Here is a 25,296-nt window from a genome sequence, read left to right as displayed (position 1 = left end):
TCTCAAGTAGCTGGATTACAGGTGCTTGCTGTCATGCCTGGTAGTGCTGATATTGGTGTGATAAAACATATGCGCTGCATGTATTTAGAAAGGGTTTATTTAGGAATATGCAGATTGTAACTCTTTAACATAAAAATAGAGCAGCTGAAAAACCAGATTATTTTACATAGCAAGAGTTAGTCACCTAAACCCCACTTATGAAAACATGGTTGTGAGTGTGTTTGTTTTCCTGTTCATGAAATTGAGCAGCAATTTTGGTGTCAGTTTTGTAGTTAACTCAGGAGTGGTAGCTGAAAATGCGTGTGCAGCTGTTTTGATGCCTAACCCATGCTCTTATCCATTCAGTAACTAGGTAAAATTAAAAGTATTGGCATATTTTAATAAACTCAGTGAAGTGCATTCCTAAGATTCATAAAAAATTATCCTGCAAGTTATAGTTGTGTTTCCAGCCTCCAAAGATTTACACCCACACTAGTTGGTGATCATCCTCTTCCCTTTGGCTGTAACAGAATGCAGCTGTCTGAGCCAGAGAGAATGATTTTAGCCAATTTACAAGTAGCCTAGCAACCTTCCCCAAGGGTAGAGTGGAATTCTAATTTAGATAGATGTATGTAGATGGAAGATTCCCCCCCATCCCACCCCTTGCTTCCTATATAAGTAAGTGGATAAATTAAAATTTGTGCCAAGAAATGTCTTTAGAGTGTGTACTTTCTTTTTACATTAGAGTGTCTGTACCCTTGCTAAAGATGTTGGACCAAATGCTGGCCAATGGCTGCTTTGACATTTTCACCATGGAAGAGAAGTAAGTGTTAATTATTCCGCTTTGAAATTAAGACACTGAAAGGATAGCTGCTGCTTTCATTAATGTACATGTTTGTGTTGTGTTACTAGTGAGAATGTTATTACTGGTTGAATGCGAGTGTTCTTAAAACCAAAATATGATCATCTGCATTTCTACAGTGGTCCTTTCTCAGAAGATCTTTTTTCCTGCTGAAAAATGCACCACAAATCCTGATAATTACAATTACTGGGAGACTTTTGGTTGGACAATATGCTGTGTGCTTTTTAAAATTGTGCAACAAACTAACATAATGTACATATAATGGTAGTGCGAAGCAGGAGCTGCCTTAGACTGAGGTGCATGTTAATCTGGATATTAAGCAATTTAATCATGTTGTTTAAATTTCCATGGAATTGCAATTATCCAGTGAGCAACTAACCAGAAATGTACATATTCTTGAGAATAAATATATTGTTTACCATGCATTTCATTGCCAGTGTTTCTCTATGGAAAAGGCCAGCGGAGGCATTTTGTCAAATTGTTCTTCTGTGAGCTGCAGGGCAAGGCCCAAAGTTTCCAGTCAGAGTTAAATATTCGGGAAGGTAATACCTTGGAACTGAACAAATGTGAATAAGAATTCCATTTGGAGCCTGAAAAGCAATATATTTGCACATCTGCAGATACCTGGCAGAGCTGTACAGTACACAGGATGCTATATGCAATTTTATAGTGCATTTGGCATCTATTTTAAAAAGTTGTCTCTATTTTAATGTTGCATCTCTCACAGTAAATGCACTTCAAAAGTTTCTCCTGGTCTGAAGAGTTTAATTCTGTGAATATTTCCAATTACAAGTATAGGGTATATTTCTTAAATTGATAGCATATTTCTAAATGGCAGAAATTGGAATATTAACTATTAAAAATCCCTATGGTTCCTGCAGAATAAAACCATATGTTAATCTGATTAATGCCTCTCCCATCCTCATTTAGAAGTTCCAGAAAGTTCACTTATCTTGCAACACAGGCCTAATTCATGTAGGAAGAGCTTAGAGGATGTCACTGAAAACCCAAAGTGAGCTAGAAAGATTTCCAGAGTGCTGTCCTGTGTTTGCAGTATTTATTGATTATTCTGGAAAACAACATTTCTGAGGTGGTTAAGATATAGTTAAATACTGGCCCTGGCTCACTTATGTTTGATGCCCTGCAGTATGGGAAGACACTGCTTTATAGGAGTGTATGACTGCTGGAGTGGATTTCTTGAGCACAACCACTGTTATGCCCCCATAGCTGAGGAAATGTCCCAAAAAGGGATGTGCAAATACAGTGCAAAATGTATCAACTGAAATGTGGACACACTGCCCTGTAACATGCAGCCTGCAATTTTAGAGCTAGAATTAGTATACCAAGTGCTAGGTGCTGGATGCACAGAGCTGAATGCTTTGTCTCATTTTTAATGCCAACATGTGCCCCACAAAATCAGCTAAGAATTACAGGGCTGAGGGATTTTATTTACCATGAAAAATGTTAAATACAGCGAATTACATTTGAACTTTGGAGCTTTTACTCAAGAGCCTGGAACTTGGAATATCAGCCTGTAAAATTTACTGTTGGAGTTTTTCTTAATGTGGTCATCATGGTATGATCCTCTTGTTTTTAGAATGATCTGACACCTGTGATTTTGATGCAAATGACTGCTTAGTCTTCAGCTAACTATTGTTAAATTCTAAAAAGTGAGCATTTTGCAAATACGGACCTTCTATTCTGTTACAGTAAGAAAGAGATATATATGCCTACATTAGGTCACCTTTTTTCTCTCCAACAGTAGTTGCAAAAAATATTAGCTGTCTGGAGCAGATAAATACTTTGCAAATTGTTGCAGAGTTCCACATTTAAGTAATAGCAAATGGATTAATTGTTTGATACCCTTTGGGGCACAAATACTTTGCCTTAGCCTGAATTGCCACTGGATGTCATTCTTGCTTCACAGAAACACAGCTTGGAGTGCATTTTCTTGCCTGTGCACAAGATTCCTCCCTAAAGCTGGGTTTGGAAAAGACAGTGGAAAGCCCTTCTCAAAGCTCAGTTTAAAGGACTTTTAATGCTTGTGAAATGTGCTCGGCTAACAATGCGAGGACTCTTTATTACATAGAGGACAAATGCATCAGTTGGCAGTTTCCCCAGAACTATCCTGTCAGTGTGATTCAACCCTGTAGGGTTGAGAGTGGAACTGAATCTTCAAAATCCATTCAGTCTTTTGCACCTCTACTGAGGCTGCCAACAAGGAGGCCAGTTACAAGATGGACACCTGCTTAATAGGGAATGGCAGGAACCAAGTCTTTTCCTAAGTGACCAAACTGCTGCCAGTAACAACTTTCATTTGGTGGTGTCATTGGCCAGGTTTGAATGTGGGCTATTGAGATGAAAAGTCTGCATGCCAGTTCTCGTTCACGATCTAGTCTCCTCTTTTCCTCTCTGATAGCTGCAATGCAGTATTTTCCATTGAAATGTGATGGTTCTTTTGTGGAGGTGCACACTGCTTAATAAAACTCTGAATTTTAGCCCATTTAAAACTGTGAATTGGTATGGAATTCATATGATCTGTTCCCCATTCTTCTTCATGGCAAAGAATAATGTAATTCTGACAGGCTGCTAGGTCAGGAATGGGGGCAGAGGCCAAGGCTGGCACATTTCACCAGTGGTTTTAAAGTCCATTATCCTCTAAGGCTGGTGTGCCAGGGTTTCCAGAATGCTTGCTGAAGACTGAACCTGCAAGATGTTAGGCGGAAATGAGGGTATTTGGCATCTTGCAGAACTGGGCTGTATTACACTGGCCCAGATTGAATTTCTTGCCCCACGGGAGTAGTTTCACTGAAGAAATACCTAATTCCTGGACCAATAGTGTTAAAAATACTTAGACACACATCACTTACTAAGTTTGAACAGAATAGACTCAAACCATCTTGTTGTTGGCATACTGTGCACTTGGGAACATCCCATAAGTGTCTGTGTATGTTCAGCTATTGGGACCTTTCATTTCTAAAACTATTGATGTAGGTTGAATGTCTCTAGCTCGGCAACATCCTTAATCTGGCATGGTTTTAGTTAGCCAAAGAGCCATTTATGGGTGTGGTCAAGTTTTTCATGGTTCCATAAAGTTTGTTTATAGCCCCCAGTCCTGGCTGTCAGTGTTCAGTGCTGTTATTTAGCTCTAATTTAACCCTAAATGCCTTCTAAAAACCCATTAAGCAGTGGAAGTGTTGGTAATGCTGCTAGATAATGTTGACCTCCCATGGTCTGACAAATTCTTTCATCTGGCACTGGTCTGGTCCTGAGGTTGCTGGGCAAGAGTGGTTCAACCTGTATAAGAGTTTGCAGAAGGTTTTATGAAGTGCCATAAGGTGACATGTTTCATTACTGATGTGACTCTTAGATTTTAAAACTGGTGATTCCTTTAAGTAGTGGTAATTCCATTCCTTAATAGAGCCTGAGCTGAAAAGGACACAGCATGGCTCTCCTCTGATTTCAAGACCACCCCAAGTAATGTCATGACTGATCTAATTGAAAGGCAGCTCACCTTAAAACAAAAATTCTTCTTGCAGCAACACGTGTGCCCAATTTACATAAAGTAAAGACTTCAGACTGATCTCTTTTCCCCAGATACTGTTTCTGTTTCTGTTGGCGCCATGCCCACACAGGAGAAGGAATTTTCTCAATTTCCTTTAAGGAGGCCAAACTACTTGAGTCATCTAAGATCACACATAGGTTAGGTTTAGTTATTACAAATGTGAAATTGGCAGATGACAGAAAGGAAAGTGTGTCTGTTTTAAACACCAAATGCAGCACATAAGGTTACATGTACTAAATTTTTTCCAGATGCTCTGTTCCAATTGACTTCTTTGTTGCAATGCTCTTCAGCAATGTCTGTATTGTTGAATCAATTTAGAATTTCACCTCATTCACCATGTTGCTGTTATCCTGTGCTGAAAGGCAGGCACGCACCGCAGATACTGTAATTAAACTCCTGTAACTGCCAGCCAATCTGTGAATTAGCCTTGTGTAATTTGCCAGCACAGAAAAAAAATGCTCAGTCTTTAATATACGACGCACACAATTCCACCCTACTCGCAGCCATACACTGGTAGCTGGGTATTACCTAGTTTCCTAAGCATATAGTCTTGGACATAGATACACATGAACTCAAGAATTAATGCATTTACACTATCCCCCTCAAATGTGTCACACATGTACACTTTTCTCCCCAGCCTCATTCTCTTTGCAGGGATGGAACAATGTTGATGTTACTTGGGGCTGTGATGGTGCCACAGAACTTACCACCCTAGGCTCCAAGTTAGATAAGAACATATGAACAGCATTACTGGGTGATGTCAAAGGTCTGTCTTGCCCAGCATCCTGTCTTTTAACAGTGGCCAATGCCAGGTGCCCCAGAGGTAATAAACAGAACAGTAGTGATCAAGTGTCCCATTTCCCTGTTGCCCATTCCCAGCTTCTGAAAAACAGAGGCTAGGGACAACATTCCTGCCCTTTCTGGCTAATAGTCATTGATGGACTCATTCTCCATGAATTTATCTAGCTCTTTTCTGAACCCTTTTATAGTCTTTAACTTCACAACATCCTGTGGCAAGGAGTTCTACAGGTTGACTATGCATTGTGTAAAGTACTTCCTTCTGTTTATTTTAAAACCAAATACCTATTAATTTCATTTGATGTCCCCTAGTTCTTGTGTTAAGGGGGAAAGTAAATTACTCTTCTTTATTCGCTTTTTCCACACTGGTCACGAGTTTATAGACCCCTTTCATAGCCACCCTTAGTTGTTTCTTTTGAAAGCTGAAATAACCCAGTCTTAACAAAGCTCTCCTCATATGGTAACTATTTCATACCGCTAATAATTTTTGTTGCTCCTTTGTAAACTTTTCCCAATTCAATATTCGAGATATGGGTATACTTTGGATGGAGGCAATGAGATATTCTTTGTCATTTTCTCTGTTCCTTTCCTAATGATTCTGAACATTGTTTGCTTTTTTGAATGACTCCAAGGACTCTCTCTTGAGTGGTAACGGCTAATTCAGTCCCTATCATTGTATTCATATATTTGGGATTGTGTATTCCAATATGCATTATTTTGCATTCATCATCATTAAAATTCATCTGACATTTTGTATTACCCTTTTGAAGCTCTTCACAATCTGCTTTGGACTTAATTGTCTTGTGGAGTTTTGTATTATCTGCAAGTTTTGCCCCCTTCACTCTTGCCCCTTTTTCCAGGTCATTTATGAATATGTTGAATAGGATTGGTCCCAGTATGGGCCTCTGGGGGACACCACTAATTACCTCTCTTCATTCTGAAAATTAATCATTTATTCCTACCCTTTATTTCCTTTATTTTAACCAATTATCAGTCCATGAGAAGACCTTCCCTCTTATACCATGACAGTTTCCTTTGCTTACGAATGTTGAGTCAGACCTTGTCAAAGGCTTTCTGGAAATCTAAGAACACTTTATCCACTGGCTTCCCTTCCTCCCCCATCCACATGCTTGTTGATCCACCTCAAAGAATTCTAGTAGATTGATGAGGCATGATTTCCTTTTACAAAAACCATGTTGACTTTTCTCCAACAAATTATGTTAATCGATGTGTCTTACTGGGCCACAAAAACAGCATATGCCAACTCAGGAATCTTGAAGATCTAGAGTTTGCAGTGACTTAGCCCTTCTTCCAGACAAACTAGAGCATATACAAAAGAAGATGGATGCCCAAAGGAAACAGTTGAGCGAGTAAGCCTCAAAATCAGTCAAGAGAAGACTAAGTTGGTGCACGTTAATAATAGACAGGAAAGCGAAATTACAATTGAAGGAAAAGCAGTGTAAGATGTTGACCAGTTTGTATACTTGTGGAGTGTTATCAGCAAGAAGGGAGGCACCGAAGAGGACATCAGTACGAGAATACAAAAGGAACTACCAACCTTTGCCATATTACGACCAGTCTGGTGTACAAGAGCCATTTCAACAAGAACCAAACTATGTATTTTCACTTCCTGCGTGAAAGTTGTGCTGCTGTATGGCTTGGTGATGTGGCAATATTAAGAAAATTCAGACATTTGTGAACAAATACCTTAGATATATTCTCCATTTAAAAGGGTATGATAGAATGCCAAACAAAACCTTGTGGACCAAAACAAAGCAGAAGCCAGTGGAGGTCCAGATCAAGAAGGGAAGATGGCAATGGGCAAGCCATATCCTGAGTAAGGACAGCGAGGAATGTACCACGAGACAAGTATTAGAAGGGAATCCAAAAGGAAAGAGGAAAAGAGGATGTCCCAAACCAATATGGCAATGAGGTTTCCTGGACAAAGTAAAAGCAGCTGGCTTAACGTGGCATCAAATCAAGACAATAGCCAAGGATCGCAGGATATGGAATGACTCTGAAGGCCCTATGCTCCAGTAGGAGCCCAAAGGATCAGTCATCACGTGTCTGACAGTTCTGTTCCTTAGTATAGTTTCAACCAGTTTGCCTGGAAGGGACGTTAGACTTACCAGTCTGTGATTGCCAGAATCATCCCTGCAGCCCTTTTTAAAAATTGTCATCACGTTAGCAATTCCCAAGTTATATGGTACAGAAGGTGATTTAAGGGGTAGTTTACAAACCACAGTTAGTAATTCTGCAACTTCATATTTGAATTATTTCACAACCCTTGGGTGAATGCCATCTGGCCCACGTGACTTGTTACTGTTCAGTTTTGCAGTTTGTTCCAAAACCTCCTCTGACACCTCAATCTGGGATAATTCATCAGATTTGTCACCTAAAATAATGGCTCAGGTTTGGCAATTTCCATCATGTTCTCAGGCATGAAGACCAATGCAAAAATTTATTTAATTTCTCTGTAATGACGTTATCATCCTTGAGTGCTCCTTTAGCATCTCAATTGTCCAGTGGCCCACTAGTTGTTTAGCAGGCTTCCTGCTTCTTATGAACTTAAAATATTTATTTTCTATTACTTTCTGAATTTTTGGCTAGCTGTCTTCAAATACCTTTTTGGCTTTCTTGATTATATTTTACACTTCATTTGAAAGAGTTTGTATTCCTTCCTATTTTCCTCACTAGGTTTTAACTTTGTAAAACGTAACCAATTCATTATAACTACATCAGTAGTTTGCTGATTTCCTTTTAAAATAACGTCAAGCACATGGACACCTACTGTATGGAAATTATAACTTCCTGCCATTCCTATAATCTTTTAGTGTTGCAAAATAGATAAATTATATTGTACAGCTTAATCTTATTTTAGAGCTACAGCTTAAATCAACACAACAGATAAATGCTAAGAGCCAATGAAATATAAACAAACTGGCTATAAAACACTGTTTGTGCAAGCATCTGGGAAAGAGCTGTGAGAACTGCATTTCCCATATTGCGTATGGAAAGAAACCCACTAAATATACAGTAAACTCTCTCTTAACTGTCATTCAGATAACTGGACTTCTGTATTAACTAGCATTCCATTGCGGCCAGCAGCTCCTCCGCTGTCCCACCCAGAGTGGGTCCTCCTGTGGCACGGCCATGCTTGAGCTGCCCAGAGTGGCTCTTCATGTGGTGTGGCACCCAACCCAGAGTGTATTGGAACCTCCTGCATGCCTGGCACATTTGAATATCTGGCATCCTCCCAGTCCCGGGGTTGCTGGATATCAGAGAGTTTACTGCATTTCAGGATGGCTTCAAACTCTACTGCATTTATCAGTAAAGCTTTGGAGAACTGCTGTCGCTTGTAATATTGCAAAAAAAAAAAGTTTTTGATGAATTTTAAAACTGTGGGATGGTTAAAGGCTAGCTAACAGAGCAATGCTTAAGAGAAGTAGGTTTTTATGTGGATATAGAACGTTTTGTTTCTTCCTTTGCCACTGCTAATCCAGCACAAGTTGGAAGTAATAACAAGACCTGGCATCTAATTGTTTGGGGGCATACATGGAATGAGTTTGGTTATAGTTCACTTCCTCAGTAGATAAGTATTAACAGCACAAAACAATTAGCATTTATTTCCACTTATCAGTGTAGATGTGAGTGACTGAGAATGCATTGAGGTTGAAATAAATTCTCACCATTAGTAAAGAGGTCCTTCGAGAAAGGGGTGACTCATATTAGCAGAGCATTGTGGGAGAAGTTTCCTCTATTGTTGTCCTGTGTTTGATCTGTGAATAGTACTATTAATGTGGCACCCTCCATGACAGCTGTATTCATTTAGAAATACACTTTAACATACTGTCAACCTAAAAGAATTCTGTTTGGTTTTATCAAATTAATAACAAAAATAATTTTTTTTAATATTGTCAGCCATCCATTTTCTTTGAAGTTACTTACACTTTGCAAAGAAGAGATCAAGAAATCCAAAGATATTCAAAAACTTCGCTCCAGCATTGCAGTGTGAGTTGGTACTTTTCTAATTCATGTAATGGAGAAAATCAACTTCTGAGCACAGAGAATTGGGGTGTGGTGATTGGAGTATTATTCTGTTTTGTCTATTTGGTATGAAATCTACTTGTAACCCCAAGCAAATGAATGCAACTGAAAGTTTTTGTTGTCGTTACAAGAGATTTTCCTTAAAACACTTAACATGCACAACGCATCAATAAAGATTTCATCTCAGGTATTTCCAATCCAAACGATTAACTGATGGTGCCTTAATGGGTGGGTTGAATTTATTCTTTTTTTTTTTTTTCATTCAGGGGAGCTAGATAATAAACATAATCACATAAATCTTCCTAGGTCTTATTTGTGAAGTAGAACTCAAAACCAATGTGGGTACTTCTGCTCCAGAGAAAACTAAGGCTAGAGTAGCAGGAGAAATCATGGGAATATAATTATCAACAGTGACCTTAGTCTGGATTGATGTTCCTTTGCAGAAATTGGAATGAAAGCAGGGGATATACGTAGAATATTCTTGACTCAATGTGTCAGTGCTCCTAATCTACAACCAGTTAATTTTTTCTACACTAGCATCTGAAAGTGTTCTAGAAAGCTTAAAATCAACCATAACTTACATACCTGTACTGTCCTAACCAAATCAGGCATTAGCTTACACAGTGTCCTTGTTTCCCTGTGTGATAACGTGTTTCACTTTGTGGTGATTTTCACTCACATTCTTTGATGCTGTCTGTTTAATTTAAAACCCATATTTGTATTTGGCATAGCAGTGTGGAGCCCCAGACATTGTTTACTAACCATTGACAATTTTTACTGTACTTTCCTTCAGTGTTTGCTTTCCCACAGTGGCTAGAAAATAATGTAAGCCTTTATGAGGGGAGCAAAACATTTATTTTATTTCTACATCTTTATTATTAACCCCAACAATAAAATATACCTTTGTGACTAACTAGTGAAAGGCCACCACTCAAGGTCTATGTATTCTGATTTTCCTAGGTTTTGTGGTATGATTCAGTTTCAAGGTGACATAAGAAAGAAAGTTTTATTTCAACTGTTTCTTCTTCTTTGCCATCCATTTCCTGTGGTAAGTATGAGAGGTGTTGCCATAAGACATAAAAAAAATTGTTTTATGAAGAAACAAAGTTATTAAATACTGCTTGAAGTGAAAGGGATTGAAATTGCATGTGACATGCAGCGTTCATATCTTTTCACAGATATTTTAAAAATATGTGTTTTAGTGTAGGTTCTTCTCTGGAAGTTAGTCATCAGACATCTAGTGTTTGCTAATTCTTTATTGATTTGCTTATGTGTTGTATCCGTATCCTTTTCCCTTCATTTGTGTTTTACCCCCAAAGCATTTATGATCTAGAAAATGCTGTTGTTTTGTTTGTACAGCACACTGAGGTGCCAATCTCCATTTGTTTTTTGTGTGCTATCATATTGTAAATTCTTCCTTCAGTTATGGGTCCTACAGCTGCCCCATGTAAGGGGTGTGTGTGTGTCTGCTTTTCTGGTGGGTTTTGTGTAGAGATTTTTGTTAGCAGTGCCTTTGTGTCTACACCAGTCCCCTACACCTGCTTTTGTTATGGCATAAGGGAATACAGAAAAGAATAGACTCACTACTGCTCAAGTTCTTTCTCTGACTCCTGTGGTTTAAGATCTAGTTCATAGCTTCTAATTGCTAACTGATGCACATATTTATTCTATCTTATTCTATTTTACTTTGTGTTTCTTTATTATGTAGCACAGGCTTCTGCTCTGGGGAGAGAGGCTACGCCTCTCCTTTATATTTCATGGTCTTCCAGCTTCTCCTAGTAGGTTATGAGAAGAAAACAAGAAAACCCACTGGATTCAAACCTTGCCAGACCTGTCATAGGTTTTGTCTCCCTCAGTGATGGGTTTTCCAGCTGCCTCTGTTGCCCTGGAGACCCTTGGGTCCTGTCCACGTGTAAGGTCTGATCCTGCTTCAAGGACAGATCAGCAATACTGAGCAAAGTTAGACTTAAACTGATCCTTATGGAACACTCCTTTAGAAGAGTCCTACACCCTCATTTCTCTTGATAACTCTGCCACACCAGCTCAGAGAATTTCAGTAATTTCCTCAGCTCCTGTTTCATTAAGCAAAGGCCTTGGAGCAACTTCAGGTGCTTCAAAGCCGCCTAAATGGGAAAGGCTCATTTCCCCTAAGACAGATCTCGAGAGGACAAAAAGACATCCCTAAGATCAAGGAATCTTGTGGGCCTATTGAGGCTTCTAGGTCTCCTAGGTAAGACAGTTCTACCCATCAGTGAGCCTTACTGTCATCAGCCTAGCTCATCATCCAACATCCCTCCCATAAGCAAAATGGTTGATAAGTGTTGTGTGCAGGCGAGGCGCTTGGAGTATGTAATTCTTTGGCAGTGGTGGCTGTTGTCAGTGAAAGACGAAACTTATTTCAGATCAACACAGTCTTTGATAAAATCCTTAAGTTCTTCTTGGAGTGATTTCTCACATCCATTCCACTTAGATGTTTGCATGCACACATGCTGCATGATGGTTGGAAGGTTTTCCCTTAGCGGTACCCATTGGGTCAGCAGAGGAGTCCCATGGAGTGGTGCCCCCACAGCGACACACACATATGCCCCAACCTTCTGTCCCCCCAGTTCCTTTTTACTGCCTGTGACGATAGCTGGAGCATCTCTGCCTTTGCTTTCCACAGGCACCTTTCCTAGAGGTTTCTAGCGCACATAGTTAGAGGTGGGTTTGTTTAGTTATTGTAGTTCTTAATTAGTTTTGGTTGTAGATAGCTTCTGGGGATCTTTCCCACTTCTTGTTTCCCTGGACTTGGGTATGGCTTGATTCCAGGTCTTCAAGCCTTATAGTAAGTGCTCAATGTCATAACCCTCATGACTCCTGCCTAAAATCCTTGGGAGAGGATCACCGAGCTGAAAAGTACAAGATCTGCAAGGGCTTTAAGCCTCTTACAAAGAAGTGGGACACTCATTTCAGGCTCCTTCTCATGCACTTTGCTTGTAACCGGCACCAGAACCAGTGTCCTCTGTGCATAGTGTGCCAGCCTCAGTGCAGGATGCTTCAGCACTGCAGAGCGACCATGTTGAAAAGCATCAGCCTTCCTTGGCACTGAGGCCCACCACCAAGGTGTAGAACCATTCCCAGTCTCTGGGGCTGCACAAGATAAAGAGGGTGGAGAAGAGCCGCTCTCCACCCCAGCATGCTACACGAGTGACACTACAAGCCTGCTGTGCCTGTGGTTCCCTGGGGCTCAGGCTGCCCCTAGGGAGTTATTGAACCTGGTTTGAGTGGACTCCCCAGAGCTAGATGATGTGGTGGCAGATGATCTGGATCTCCCATCCACACTGGTCACCTCTGAAGCCACCAGGGATCCGAATGAGTTAATTCAGCCCCGGGCCTTGCCTGAAAGGCTCGGGGACAATGCTTGGATGGGTGAGCCATGCATCAGCTATGGCACTGTCTACAGCAGCAATGTCAGCACAGAGGTCCGGCACCAGTGCCAGCACTGCCTGTAATCAGGCACAGAGACAAGCCAACCGTGACTCAGTGCTCCCCATGGTACCACTCCCTGGCACCATTATCCACAGCACTGCCCTGATCTGCATCAGAGTACTTCTCAGAGGCAGAATCCTACCTGTCCAGGGCTACACGGTACAGGTCCCAGTACCACATCTCTGCCTCCCAGCTGCCACAGGCACTATGGCCAACCCAATGGCAGGAGCCTATGCAGTCACCTGTTTGTACCCTATGGGCATAATACCGGGGTCAGGGCTACCACCTTTTAGGGCTGCTTCTGCATACTTAGTCCCCCATGGTACCCCTTCAGCTGCCTCACTCGCCAAGGGCCCAGGATCCAAGTCTAGGAACAGCCACCTTTGTGCCAGCCCTCAGCCTCCACTTGAGGGCCCTTCCAGGGTGGTTAAGAGGGCGGTAAATGCTAAGGAAGAGTTATGGCAGACCCCAGCTTCCATCCCACCTACAGCAAAGAGGGTGGAACTTTTGTACCACAGTGAAGCCATGCAGATATTTTCACCCACCCCCTGGTGGGGATCAACACTTGGAAGTTCTGAGACTTGCTTACAGCTTGTATATAATCCCAGAGTTTTAAATGGCATATTAAAACACATCAGTAATTAGCAATGTATAACCCATGTTATCCATATCAGTTACCTGTTTATCTCTCTGTAGATTTAGGTCCATATTCAGAATGATACATGCCAGATTTTAAACATGTGAGTAGTCCCATTGGCATCCAGTAAGAACTATTCTGATACTTAAAGTTAAATACTTGCTTTGGTATTTTTCTGAAGTGGGGCATTGTGCTTGTGTATTTTCCTATAAAAACAAATTCCCTTTGAGAAGTAAATGTTTTTTAAAAAACCCAAATAATACTTATCAGTAAAAGTTAAATGTAGGCTGAAATTTTGCTTACAAAGCCTTAATGGGTGATCTAGAAAGAAAAAATCAGTTTATCCTGTTTTAATCCAATGAGTTTAATAAATATTCAGTGTAATCTTGCCTCGTAACTCCAAAGGGGCTTCAATTTTGAAAAAAAAAATGACTTTTTGCTGTTTTTTTTAAAATGTCATCTGAACGTTTTATGTACGTTTCATACTGTTTGCAGAGTAAGTAGTTTTCATAAGTAATACTGCCACCTATGCTTAATGTACTTTCCAGAATCTATATTTACAGTACACAGTGTATCATGGTATAACAGCTGTAAAGTAGCCATTATCTGTTATGTACATAACATATTATTTTAAAATGTTTTATGTATTTACATTGTAAATGAGAGTAGTGTATTGCAATAACATTTCCCATGAGAGAGTATTTTGTGGCCTTTAGTTAGTCAATATTGAAATAAGCAAGTAACTGCAGAAATCCCTCTCCTTGAACACTGAGGTTGTTACACAAGCCAACAAAAGTGAATACAAAATTCTTTTGAATTGCACCCTTCCCATTTTTGTAATTTTGTTTGCGTTTTCATGCTAAATGTCATTTTTATTCTCTGCCTTGAGAGATGCCCAAGTAGATGGACAAGCATTGAGCCTGGCATAAAGGGAGACATTTGGACCTTGAGCATAGCAGGAGATAAGGAACAGCTGTTACAGAGATCTCCTGATGCCTTGCTCAGTGGTTGGATTTCACTGATGAAGCAGTGCAACGTGTGTTGCATAGAGACTGGATGGAGCCAGGAGGTTCCCTGTCTTCTGTAGTAGAAATTAAGTGATTTATCATTCTGAGCAGTTACATAATCTAAAAATGTATATTGTCTTACTAGGCTGCTTGCTGTATATGTAAGTTTGGGTAACTGGACCACAACTAGTTATATACCAGCACAGAATAGAAGGCAAATAATGATGTCCACTTTTTTGGCACGCTGAAAGTAAAATACATGTTGTACGGTAGCCACTTGTAACATATGAACATGCTAGAGGAGAACTTGATATATTCTACCCTGAATACATGAGTATGTATCTGTAGAATTTAACATCTAGCATTCTATGCCACATTGTGGGGAATCACAGAGAATATTAAGGAGATTCTTTCATAACTGATTAAGAAAATTATATTGCTGAAATTCTGCCAAAAATGCCTGTATGGCTCATCTCAGCCTTGGCATCCTGGTCTGTAAAATTGAGGAAGTAGTTCTCTATGTTATAGATTTGTCATGACGGTACTGTTTGTAAAGCTCATTGCAATTCTTTAGCATCATCTATCTGTTATCATCTAACACTGTTAAATAGGATAAGAACAAGGCAGGCAAAATTTGTAGGCCATATCATTATAAAGTCTGCACTTGAAAATTTAGTGACAACAGGAAAGGATAATGGAAAGTGAGGACGAGGTAGACAACGTGAGAAAATATTGGATAGTATCACTTCATGGTTGCATTGCCACAGTACCATGGAGATGCTCCAGAGTACTCGTAATAGACAGGGTGGGGGGCCATGATTGCCTACGCTGATCAGAATGGCATGAATGAATGAATCTGAGGAGCTCCAGGTATTAAAGTAGAACATAACAGCTGTTTCTGAATTAGTCATGCATACACTCATACTTCCATTACCTCTTTCATTTTGGGCGCACCATACTTTTAACATTACACTCACAACATTTCTTTGAGATTATGGAAGAATTGCTACAATACGCATTTTGTAGATGTGCAACCTGCAGCTGAGAGGTGAAGTTACTTCCCCCAGTTTCCACAGCACATCTCTGGCAGACTAAGGATACGTGTCCCAGCTCTGCATTCTGGACAGTTTGCAGCCTACTCCAGAGGTGTTCAGTTGGTGCGCTGTGAGAACTGTCAACATGTGCCATGAAAATTTTGTCAACTTCCTCTCTCTGTGGCTCTGCAAAAAGCCATTGAAAGGGGAGAGGGGGAGACTGAAAACCCCAGGTGGGGCTCAAGCAGCAAGGTTGCCTGAGCCCCAGCTCGTGTGGTGTTTGTCAATTTCCCCTTGCAGTGGTTCTTTGCAGAGCCACTGTGAGGGGAAACGCCAACACCTCGGGAGCCCTTTCGTGCTGAGGCAGCTGAAACTGTTTCCCAGACCATGACCCCTCCCTGCTGTAGCAAGAGGCGTGGGATAGTGGGAGCTTGTTGGTGTCCCAGCTCCAAAGGGTTGCTGGGGGGGGGGAGCTGCTTCCCGCATGACCCCCACCCCCAACAAGTAACTTACTAATCACTGAAATTTTCAGTGGTCACTTGATTACTCAACATCGCATCTGATCCCTGTTTAGCGTCTTGTATGCATTACTATGTTGACAATCTCTCTAGTAAGACCATAACCATAAGTAAATGTGATGGTTATGAGCAATCGATTCTGCTGGAAAGACTGGGTGTGCTGTGGAATTGTTCATCTCGTTGAAGTGTGTGGTATTACTGAAAAGGTTGGGATTCACTGGTCTACTCCACTGAAGTATTCAGAAAATACTGTGAAAAAACTTGTAGGTACAAGTAACTCATATGCAGCAGTCTGGGTAATTTCACTGTTTCTGGCAACTAGAAATCGTCTCTCTGCTTCTTCTCTCTAGATAAGGAAAGCAACAGCCAGTCAAGCATATGAAATGTTGATAACTTACAGTGATATTGTCGATCCTGATATTCTGGAGGAGGTCATGACAGTACTTAGTGACACCAATTGGTGAGTGAATTCACTGTCAGAGAAATTTTTAAAAATAAGGCTGATTTTAATTATTATATCTATGAAATATTTGTTTATGAGAAAAAGTGGAAAAGAATTGTAAACCAGTATTTCGCAACCTTTTTTTATAAAGTACCCCCTTCAAAAAAATTGCAAGTACTCCCAGTACCTGCAGTTTTCAGACACAGAATTTTTTTTCTACTATTGTAACACACTTGTTCAAAAAACTTAATTATAACTGGTTGGTTGGAAGAAATTGCCTATAGGCAATAAACTTGCCATTGTACTTATAATTATGAAAAAAGGGTAAATACAAAAATTAGATGAACATAAAATAAGTAAAATTTTTTAATTCATAAAAAGGTTGAGAAACACTGAGTTAATGTACTCTCTGGAAGACCTCTGAGTACCCACAGGGGTACACGTATCCCTGGTTGAGAACCACTGTTGTAAACAACATTGTATCTTTTATGCAATCTGCTGTATGCATGGATTTTTTAGGCCAAAAAGGGTGTTGCTAAAAAGGACCTCTCTGTCCTGAAAGCTTATATGTTGTGTATCATATACTGGTGGTAAATAAAGATGGCATAAAGAAGATGGATCATCACAAATATGTTAAAATTCTCATACTCTCTGGGCACTACGGGAATGAGTTTATACTTCTGAATTAAAATAAATTTGTGATGACATCAAGAAGCTGAACCAGACTCAAATATTTGGCCTAAAAAAACCCAAACACCAGCATCTGCATGTGTAAAATATTCTCCATATCGCAACTACTGTGCATTTTTGTGACAAGTAGTTTATAGTGTAACAGAATGTGCTTTTGTTTTGGCTCAAAGGAAGTTTGCAACTTGCTGAAGTTGTCAAATATCCTTCAGAAAGGCCAGGGGTATTCAACATTTAGCTTGTGTGCCCCCCCCCGTTTCTGCAATACTGGAATTGTAGTATTGTCCTCCTCCTAGAATTGGTTCAGAATTATTTAAGTCATTGAGTATGAAACTCTGTCTAGACAATGGCTATCTTTACTAGCATGACCATTTGCTATTGGCATAGAGAATATGCTTATTAAGTTTGCAGATGATACCATGCTGGGAGAGGTTGCAACTGCTTTGGAGTACTGCAGAAAGGGATCTAGGAGTCATAGGGGACCATGAGCTAAATATGAGTCATCAGTGGGATGCTCTTGATTTAAAAAAAAACAAACAAACATGATTCTGGGATTCATTAACAGGAATGTTTTGAGCAAGGCACGAGAAGTCATTCTTCTGCTCTGCTCAGCACTGATTAGGCCTCAGTTGGAGTAGTGTGTTCATTTCTGGGCACTGCATTTCAAGAAAGATATCAGAAACTGAAGAAGGTCCAGAGAAGAGCAACAGGAATGATGAGAGGTCTAGAGAACATGAGCTATGAAGGAAGACTGAAAGAACTGCCTTGTTTAGTTTAGAAAAGAGAAGACTTGAAGGGGACATGACAGTGGTTTTCAAGTACCTGAAAAAGGGTTACAAGGAAGAGGAAGAAATTGTTCTTCTTGGCCTCTGAGGACAGGAAGAGAAGCAATGGGCTCAAACTGCAGCAAGGGAGGTTTAAGTTGGAGACTAGGAAAAACTTTCTTACTGTCAGGTTGGTTAAACATTGGAATATATCGCCTAGGGAGGTTGTTCAGTCTCCATCACTGGAGATATGTAAGAGCAGGTTAGACAGACACCTATCAGGGATAGTCTTGACAGTGCTTGGTGCTGCTGAGAAGGCAGGGGACTGGACTCTGACCTCTCGAGCTCCCTTCCTCTCAGTTCCCATTGCTCAGAAACCAGCCAAGCTTCCTGGGCTGTGATTTTGGGTGCATGAAGTTCATGGAGCCCTCTCCCCTCATGGCATATGCCACAAAGAGATGCACATGTTGGCCCCAAGTACCCAGCTGCTTTGAGCAGCGTGTGTGGCCATGGCAGGGAAAAGATCTGCCTGAGGGTCCAGGGTAAGTGTCTCCTAGCCAGAGCGTGCACCTGGCAACCCTCTCCTCCTTTCCTTCAGTCCCTGCCCAGGTCACAGCCCGAACACTGCAATGCTTCTTGCACCCTTAGTCCAGGTCACAACCCAAACACCCTGTTCTAGGTCAAAACCAACTCCCATGCACCCCCATCCTTCCTACCCTGGTCACAACTCCCTCCCACACCCTGCACCCCTTCCTCCATCCCTCCTCCAGGTCAGAATCCTCTCCTGCACCTGCATCTCTTCCCAGACACTGCACCCCAATCTCCTGCCCTGGGTCACAGCCCCGTTACCCAAGTCGCAACCCAAACCCTCTGGACCCCTGCTCCATCCTCCCAGACCTCACACCTCCTCCTGCACCCCAGTCCATTACCCTGAGCTCCCTTCAGCACTCAGGCTCCAGCCCAGACCCCACACTTCCTCAGTTTGTATAGAAGAGTGTGGCCCTTGACCACTTCCAAATTCTTGATCACCCTTGAACTAGATGAAATATTTCCATCTCAGTTGAAGTTTGTTATACACTCCTGATCCTGCTCTGATCCCATCTGAGGCAAAGAACTGCTTTATCTAGAGCAAGAAAAAAAATTCAAATCCAATGCTAAAATAAAGGTCTGTGTATGGCAAATGTTAAATTTCAGGAATGCAAAGATCTAAAGGAGTGAAAAGAAAAAAAGTCTTAATCAGAGATCAGAAATGCTCATTAGTAACTAAGGGATGACTATCTTGAAATGACATTTTTACATACTGTATAGCTGTTGAGTCCACTGGTTTAAACACAGTGCAGTAAAAATGTTCAACTTTTTTTATATCAGTCAAATTAGAATGTTTTAAGTCATCATTCTTTTCATTGCATCTTACAAATTTAATCAACTTCAGTTATTTTCTTTTTGGATGTGTTGAAAACATTAACATTAAAAGGAATGCTCTTATCTTCTCTTGCAGGGATGCTGAGTTACCACTAGTGAGAGAGAAGCGTAACTATCTGTGCGACCTAATGAATGTGCCGAAACCACAACTAGTGTCCAAGGTAGAGCGTGGGGTTAGTGCTGTAGAACTCTCCTGAATTAAAAGCATCAGTATTTTCACTAAATGTCGTGTACTTGTTAATGACATCTAGAAATCCAAGACCCATGGGATTGTGCCAAAAGCCTAAGACTTAAGTATACAATGTATGGAATTGTCTAAAGCTGTTCTTTTATAAAACCCTCCAATCCCACTCCTTGAAAACATTCCAGACTTCTAGTAGAAAGCTCAACTTACTGAGACAATGTAAGCATGAAATAACGTAGCACAGATGCCAGCCTGGGTGTATACTGTATGTGTCTGTGTTTTGAGGAAAAGAATGGTAAGAATTTCCCCTTCAAATTTAATAGCAAAACTAAAATTCCATGACTTACGTGACTTCCTATAAACTGATTTTGCATTTAGGACAAAATAAGGATTCAGCAATATTGTATTCTAAAACTTAATAATAGAGCACTCCTGAGAAGTGACAACAAACAACCTTAGGAAAGAATTTCCTTACTTAGTTTAATATATACAGAGTGGACCAGATTGGCAGAAGTATGCAGCACAAAGCCAGCACAGTTTTGAGTACAGCTCATCCTCTGCAGAAGAACTCTGCTTTAATCACAGTAAATTTAAGCTAGAGAAGCATGAGGGAGGTTCTTTTCCTCCAGCTATTTCAGACAATGAGCTGGAAGATGTTGGTTGGCAGGATAAGCAGGCTAGGTAGAGCAAAGGACAAATATTAAATACACTTGACCTCCCTCTTCATTCCTTTTTTCATACAAGCTGTTTGGGAGGCATGGGATATGGTTCAGATGGCAGGCCCTGAAATTCTACAAGGTCACCCAAGGTGCACTCTTCACTAGCTAAAGTTGATGGAATAGGTAAGTCCTGTAGGGACATGTGGATGCCATTTTTACACCAGACTTCAAAGCCTCAGCAGCCTTAGTTATTAGCAAACACATGCCCTGCTGTGATGAACTAAAAATCTTTACTTTGTGATCAAAGAATAATCAGCTTGATACCTAAAGAAATACCCATAGGTGCTGCATTGGGTGGAAGGAAGATGCATGGATTCTCAGGAGTCCTGGCACTAGCTCTGACTTAAAACTGACAATCTATTTATCTGTATCTCAGAAGTCTTAACTGGAGTCCCATTAATAGAAAAGCTTTATAAGATTGTAACCCATTATATGGACGAAGTATTAGTTTCCTGCTCCAGCGGGATTGCAGAAGGGCGGCAGGAATAAGAGACAAAGAGAGGCAGTGCCATCCTGGGCTCTTGGTGTTCAACCTCTCCCCATTCCTATTCCTACCATTCCTGAAAGGTCCCACAGCAGGTTATTGCTAACGGGAGAGACCTCTCCCCTACCCACAACGTTACCTCAGTGATGTCCAATAGGAATTCAAAGATTGTCACACTTCTGGTTATCGTCTTGGCATATTTGCCACAAGCCCGCTACCCCAGAGACAGGAACCTCCAAACCCCCCAAAAATGCCCTCCTTCTATAGTGGCTACTGCTATAATGAACTATTCACATAATTCTGAAAATTGTTCAAGCCAACTACTCAACTGGCGAAATAGCCACATGGGGTAGTGGTTTTCGTGTTGGACACCATGGCCCTAAGAAGATAACGAGGTGATAAGTAATAGCATGGATTTGTTCAACCAACCTGATAGCTTTCTTTGGTAGGATAACAAGCCTTGTGAATAAGGGGGGAAGTGATGCATATGGTATTGCTAGATTTGAGTAAGGCTTTTATACAGTCTTGCACAACCTTTTCATTAATGAGGGAACCACAACCTCGATGGAGCTACTGTTGGGGTGGAGGGTGCATAACGGGTTGGCTAACCCATCCCATAGAGTAGATGTCAATGGTTGACAGCATTGCTGAAAGGGCATGGCAAAGGTGGTGCTGCAGGGATCAGTTTTGGAATCTGTTCTGTTTAGTATCTTCATCAATGATTTTGATAACAACATAAAGAATACACTTTCAAAGTTTGTGGCTGACACCAAGCAGGGAGGGCTTGCAAGTGTTTTGGAGGACAGGATTGTAATTCAAAATGATCTAGACAAACTGGAGAAATGATCTGAGATAAAGAAAATGATGTAAAGAGTGGTCAGATCCCAGGCCCTAGTTCTCATAATCACTCTGACATCTGTTGGGAGACCATTATAGCAGTGCACAAGCAGTTGAGGAAGCTTTTAGAAGATGTTGGGGACAGCTTCCTGGTGCCAGTGCTGAAAGAACCAACCTGAAGCCATGCTCAGCTTGACCTGCTGCTCACAGAGAGGAACTGATAGAGGAAGTAGATGTGGGTGGCAACCTGAGAACCAGTGATCATGAAATAGTTTAGGTCAGGATTCTGACTAAAGGAAGAAATGAGAGCAGCAAAATACAGACCCTGTACTTCAGAAAAGCAACCTCTGATTACCTTATTTGCACTCATTTTGTATTCAACACACTAGCTCATCTATCTGTCTAGGTATATCACTGAAGCGTATTGAGGTTCCACAGAGTAGCACTTCTTCCCTATCTGGCATCTGTCTACAGTGTAAAGACTCAACTAAACATGGCATTGTACTCATTTTCTGTCAAGTGATGCTTAGTTGTAACCATGCCAGCTAAAAGATTCAATCCCAGCTATTGCCCACAATGTATCATCTGTGAGAACAATGCTGGTCTTACTCTTGAGAACACATGATTCTGGGGTAATTATTCTTTTGTTTTTTCTGAAAGCCTCAACACCAAAAGAGAGAGCACGACATGTGACAGGTCTAAGAGTAAAGCCTTCCTTAGAAAAACTTTTTTACTGGTTTCCTTCTACCTTACATGCATGGTCCTTGAAAAATATCTTAAAAATCATCCATTCCTGGGTCATTTAATACTGTTCCTGAAGAACATTCATTAGAGTAGAGCCCCTTTCCATTCTCTGCAGCCAGACCCAAAATCTGTAAAATGGCTACCTGGTCATCTGTCAACACTTTACATGCTTAATGTGCATTCTGCTACAATGTCACCAGGAGAATTGCCCATAGCACTGGACTTAAAACAGAGCACCTGAGGGAAACAGCAGCATTTGTTTGTCTCCTGTCATTCCAGTCCTACTCATTCTTTGCTATTCTCTGTGCCCCAGATTGCGAGGAAAGATTTTGACAGAGAAATGTGTTAAAATGGGGCAAACCATGGGAAGTAAGAATTTGTGGTTAGTTAATAATGTATTAGTTAAAATGCAGCATGGCCCACCCCCACAAGTTTAGAGGTATTTATACTAGTGGAAGGCTTATGGCCAAGCCCTGGAACATCAGGCAAACACCAGAGACTGTTAAGTCTTGTAACTTGTGTGGAGCTCTAAGAGCTCAAGTTCAAAAAGTAAATCATCATGTCATGCCTCAAGTTACAAAATCAGTTACTTGATTTTTCCTGAAAACACTGATGGTAAACAGGCCAAGAAAACTAACCGCTGAAGTGATTCTAACTTCCATGATACCCAGTTAATTTGTACAATAGCTGGAACTGACAACTGTGTAAATTTGTAAACAAAAATTCTTAAGTTCTCCTGTAGTAAATCACTCTTGTTCAAAGTGAAAGCTAAATTTGAGTGCTGGGGTTTTAATGATTTGGGAAACTTATCTTATCACTGTTTTTGCTTCATCGATGGTGTGATTATTTTACATCCTTTAAATTTTGAAATGCTTAATTGGTATGAAAATTGTTTGAGGAGCCAGGTGAGTTTTATTCTTAAATACTGGGAGACTCATATGGGAAAGAAAAGTGAATCTATGTGATGTAAACAAGATAAAATTATATACTGAACTGAAGTACTGGACAGGTGTATGGGGAAAACATTTAAAAACTGAATTGGGAATCTTTCCTTTGCTATCTTTTATCCCATCAAAATCAATAAGGTTATAGGCACTACTTCCTCCTACATACATTTTCTAGCATTGCTAATTAAAACATTTATGAACACTTTATAGAAGAAACAGAAGTTTTCAAGTAAACGCCAAGGCTGTTCTTTTTCCCACTAGTTTTATAGAATGACAATCCCACCTACAACCTGTTGAGCATTACTTGTGGGGGAGTTAAATCCAATGACGCACACACTTTTCCATAGGGATAGGGGATGTATGAAAAAGTAGACAGCACACTACCTTCCTAAGAACTCACTTTATAAAAGTAGAGAAAACAACAAACTCAACTGGAAAACCAGGTATAATGTCAGCACACTTTCATTTTACAAGCCCCTTGAACTTTATTCATCTTTTAGAAAAACACGCCCCTTGAACGAACATTTAAAATATTATTCATCTAAGTTTTTTCTTTTAATCTATCAGATATTTACCATTGGTTAAAATGTCATGTCCTATTTTCCTTCCGTTTGCCTGGATTCATAGCAATGAATTCAGTTATGAACTGATTAAAAGTAGTTAAGTACCACACCTAAAAGAATTTAATACATTCTTTTTTTTTTGTTTGTTTTCCATCTTTAGAGCACAGCTCAGTGAAGTGGTCAGTGTTCTGTTGCTTTGAAAACTGAAGCTCCCAGGCTTGTGTCATGAAGGAGGAAGTGATGTCAGCCGCAGCATCTTGATGAACTGGAATGTCAGATTGAGCTACAAAATATGATGATAAACAAAAATTAACATGAAGGGTAAAAGCATGCGTTCAAAAGCATCACACACAGATGTGTCACTAAATAAGGTGACTGTTTGTCAGCATCTCTGACCACAATATAAAGAAGGCAACAAAAAGTCCATTATATTTTCAGTTCTTAAATTTGTCATCTGTAGCCACAAGATGGCAGTTTGTCCTCATGATCTTTGTAATAATTGAGCTGCTTTTGAATGCCAGTGTTCTACATTCCACCAGTAAACCTCAATGGATATTTCTCCTCTAAAATCACTGAGCTTGTGTGCTTGGGTATGACATACGTTGATGGTTGTGGCTAATGCTTGTGGTCAGGCCACTAATATTTAAGATGATAATGCAACAATTCACAATGGGAGAGTATTTTTTTCACAGTAGCAATACTTAATGGTAATGAACTCTTTCATCATTACCAGCAGGTAAAACTTCTCTCAATAAACTCTTCTTTTATTGCTGTCAGTCCTGACTTACAGTCTACAAGCAAAAGCAGACAATCTTCATTCTGGGTAAGGTCAAACCCTAAACTAAACAGATTGCTGAATGGCGACTTTGTGTTAAAGCTTGAGTTCAAGAGCCATCAAGCAGAACCTCACTTTTCCAACTGAGGAATACAGCAGTGACAGGTCAGTGCTTCAGTTACTGCCCTTACTGTGAGACATTTTTAAAAATCAGCCATCCATTATCAGCTCCTCTCAGCAGCCCCACGGGCATCGGACATAGACCAGCAATTGCAGGGTACATTCAGAGTAGCATGGGTAAACCCTATTAGTTGTAGTTTCCTCCCCATGTTTTCTTTGTGTTACAACAATTTATATATGGATTATGCAAATTCACAAACATGAAGGGCATGATTACTTAGTATTCACTGTGAATAACTGTTCAAAAACACATCTTCTCTGCTATTCTCAATTTTAATGAACCCTGTTTGTTGTGACAAGGCACCAGTTGTCCAGTTATTTTTGTTTGATATAGAAAGGCCAACTATCACTACCCCCCATTTGAAGTAGAGAAAACCTTCTTCTATCCTGTCACTATCTTTAAGTAAAGCTTTTATTCCACTGCACTCTAAGCACTTGCACCATCCTCTGCTCCAACAGAAGAAACTGATTTTTAAGCTTATCTGACATACAATAGTAGGTCAAAAAAAATTACCATGGGCTCATTTAGTATGCTGTATGAACCTATTCAGTTCTTCTAGAGTCACAAGGGAAGCTTGCTATATGAATGTTTTGCAACAAGTGTTTTACATAGTCCTGTTCCTTTTGCAGAGG

General features: G+C 40.4%; 2 protein-coding genes across 6 annotated transcripts in view; one reads left to right on the top strand and one right to left on the bottom strand.

The window, feature by feature from the left end:
* The window catches only part of TBCD (tubulin folding cofactor D), a 204,487-nt gene extending 180,481 nt beyond the window's left edge, over positions 1 to 24,006 (top strand). Inside the window, exons 35-40 of one of the 2 annotated variants that reach the window (XM_075014908.1) lie at positions 725 to 802; positions 9,126 to 9,215; positions 10,212 to 10,299; positions 16,266 to 16,375; positions 19,307 to 19,391; positions 23,869 to 24,006. In XM_075014908.1, coding sequence (XP_074871009.1) covers positions 725 to 802; positions 9,126 to 9,215; positions 10,212 to 10,299; positions 16,266 to 16,375; positions 19,307 to 19,391; positions 23,869 to 23,883 — 466 coding nt within the window. In that variant the 3' untranslated portion in view covers positions 23,884 to 24,006. Of the gene's footprint in view, positions 1 to 724; positions 803 to 9,125; positions 9,216 to 10,211; positions 10,300 to 16,265; positions 16,376 to 19,306; positions 19,404 to 23,868 lie in introns of both variants that reach the window. The other variant, XM_075014907.1, reaches the window with a different exon arrangement.
* QTGAL (queuosine-tRNA galactosyltransferase) overlaps positions 23,854 to 25,296 on the bottom strand; it is a 216,170-nt gene continuing 214,727 nt past the window's right edge. For 3 of the 4 annotated variants that reach the window (XM_075014910.1, XM_075014911.1, XM_075014912.1), the window contains one exon: positions 23,854 to 23,991. The gene's annotated coding sequence lies outside the window, so the exon portion shown is untranslated. The remainder of the gene's footprint in view (positions 23,992 to 25,296) is intronic. The other variant, XR_012648282.1, reaches the window with a different exon arrangement.

This window comes from Carettochelys insculpta, chromosome 20 (genome assembly GCF_033958435.1).
Source record: "Carettochelys insculpta isolate YL-2023 chromosome 20, ASM3395843v1, whole genome shotgun sequence".
NCBI classification, from domain to species: domain Eukaryota; kingdom Metazoa; phylum Chordata; order Testudines; family Carettochelyidae; genus Carettochelys; species Carettochelys insculpta.
The sequence above is the reverse complement of the archived record's forward strand: the minus strand, read 5'-3'. Positions and strand labels throughout refer to the sequence as shown.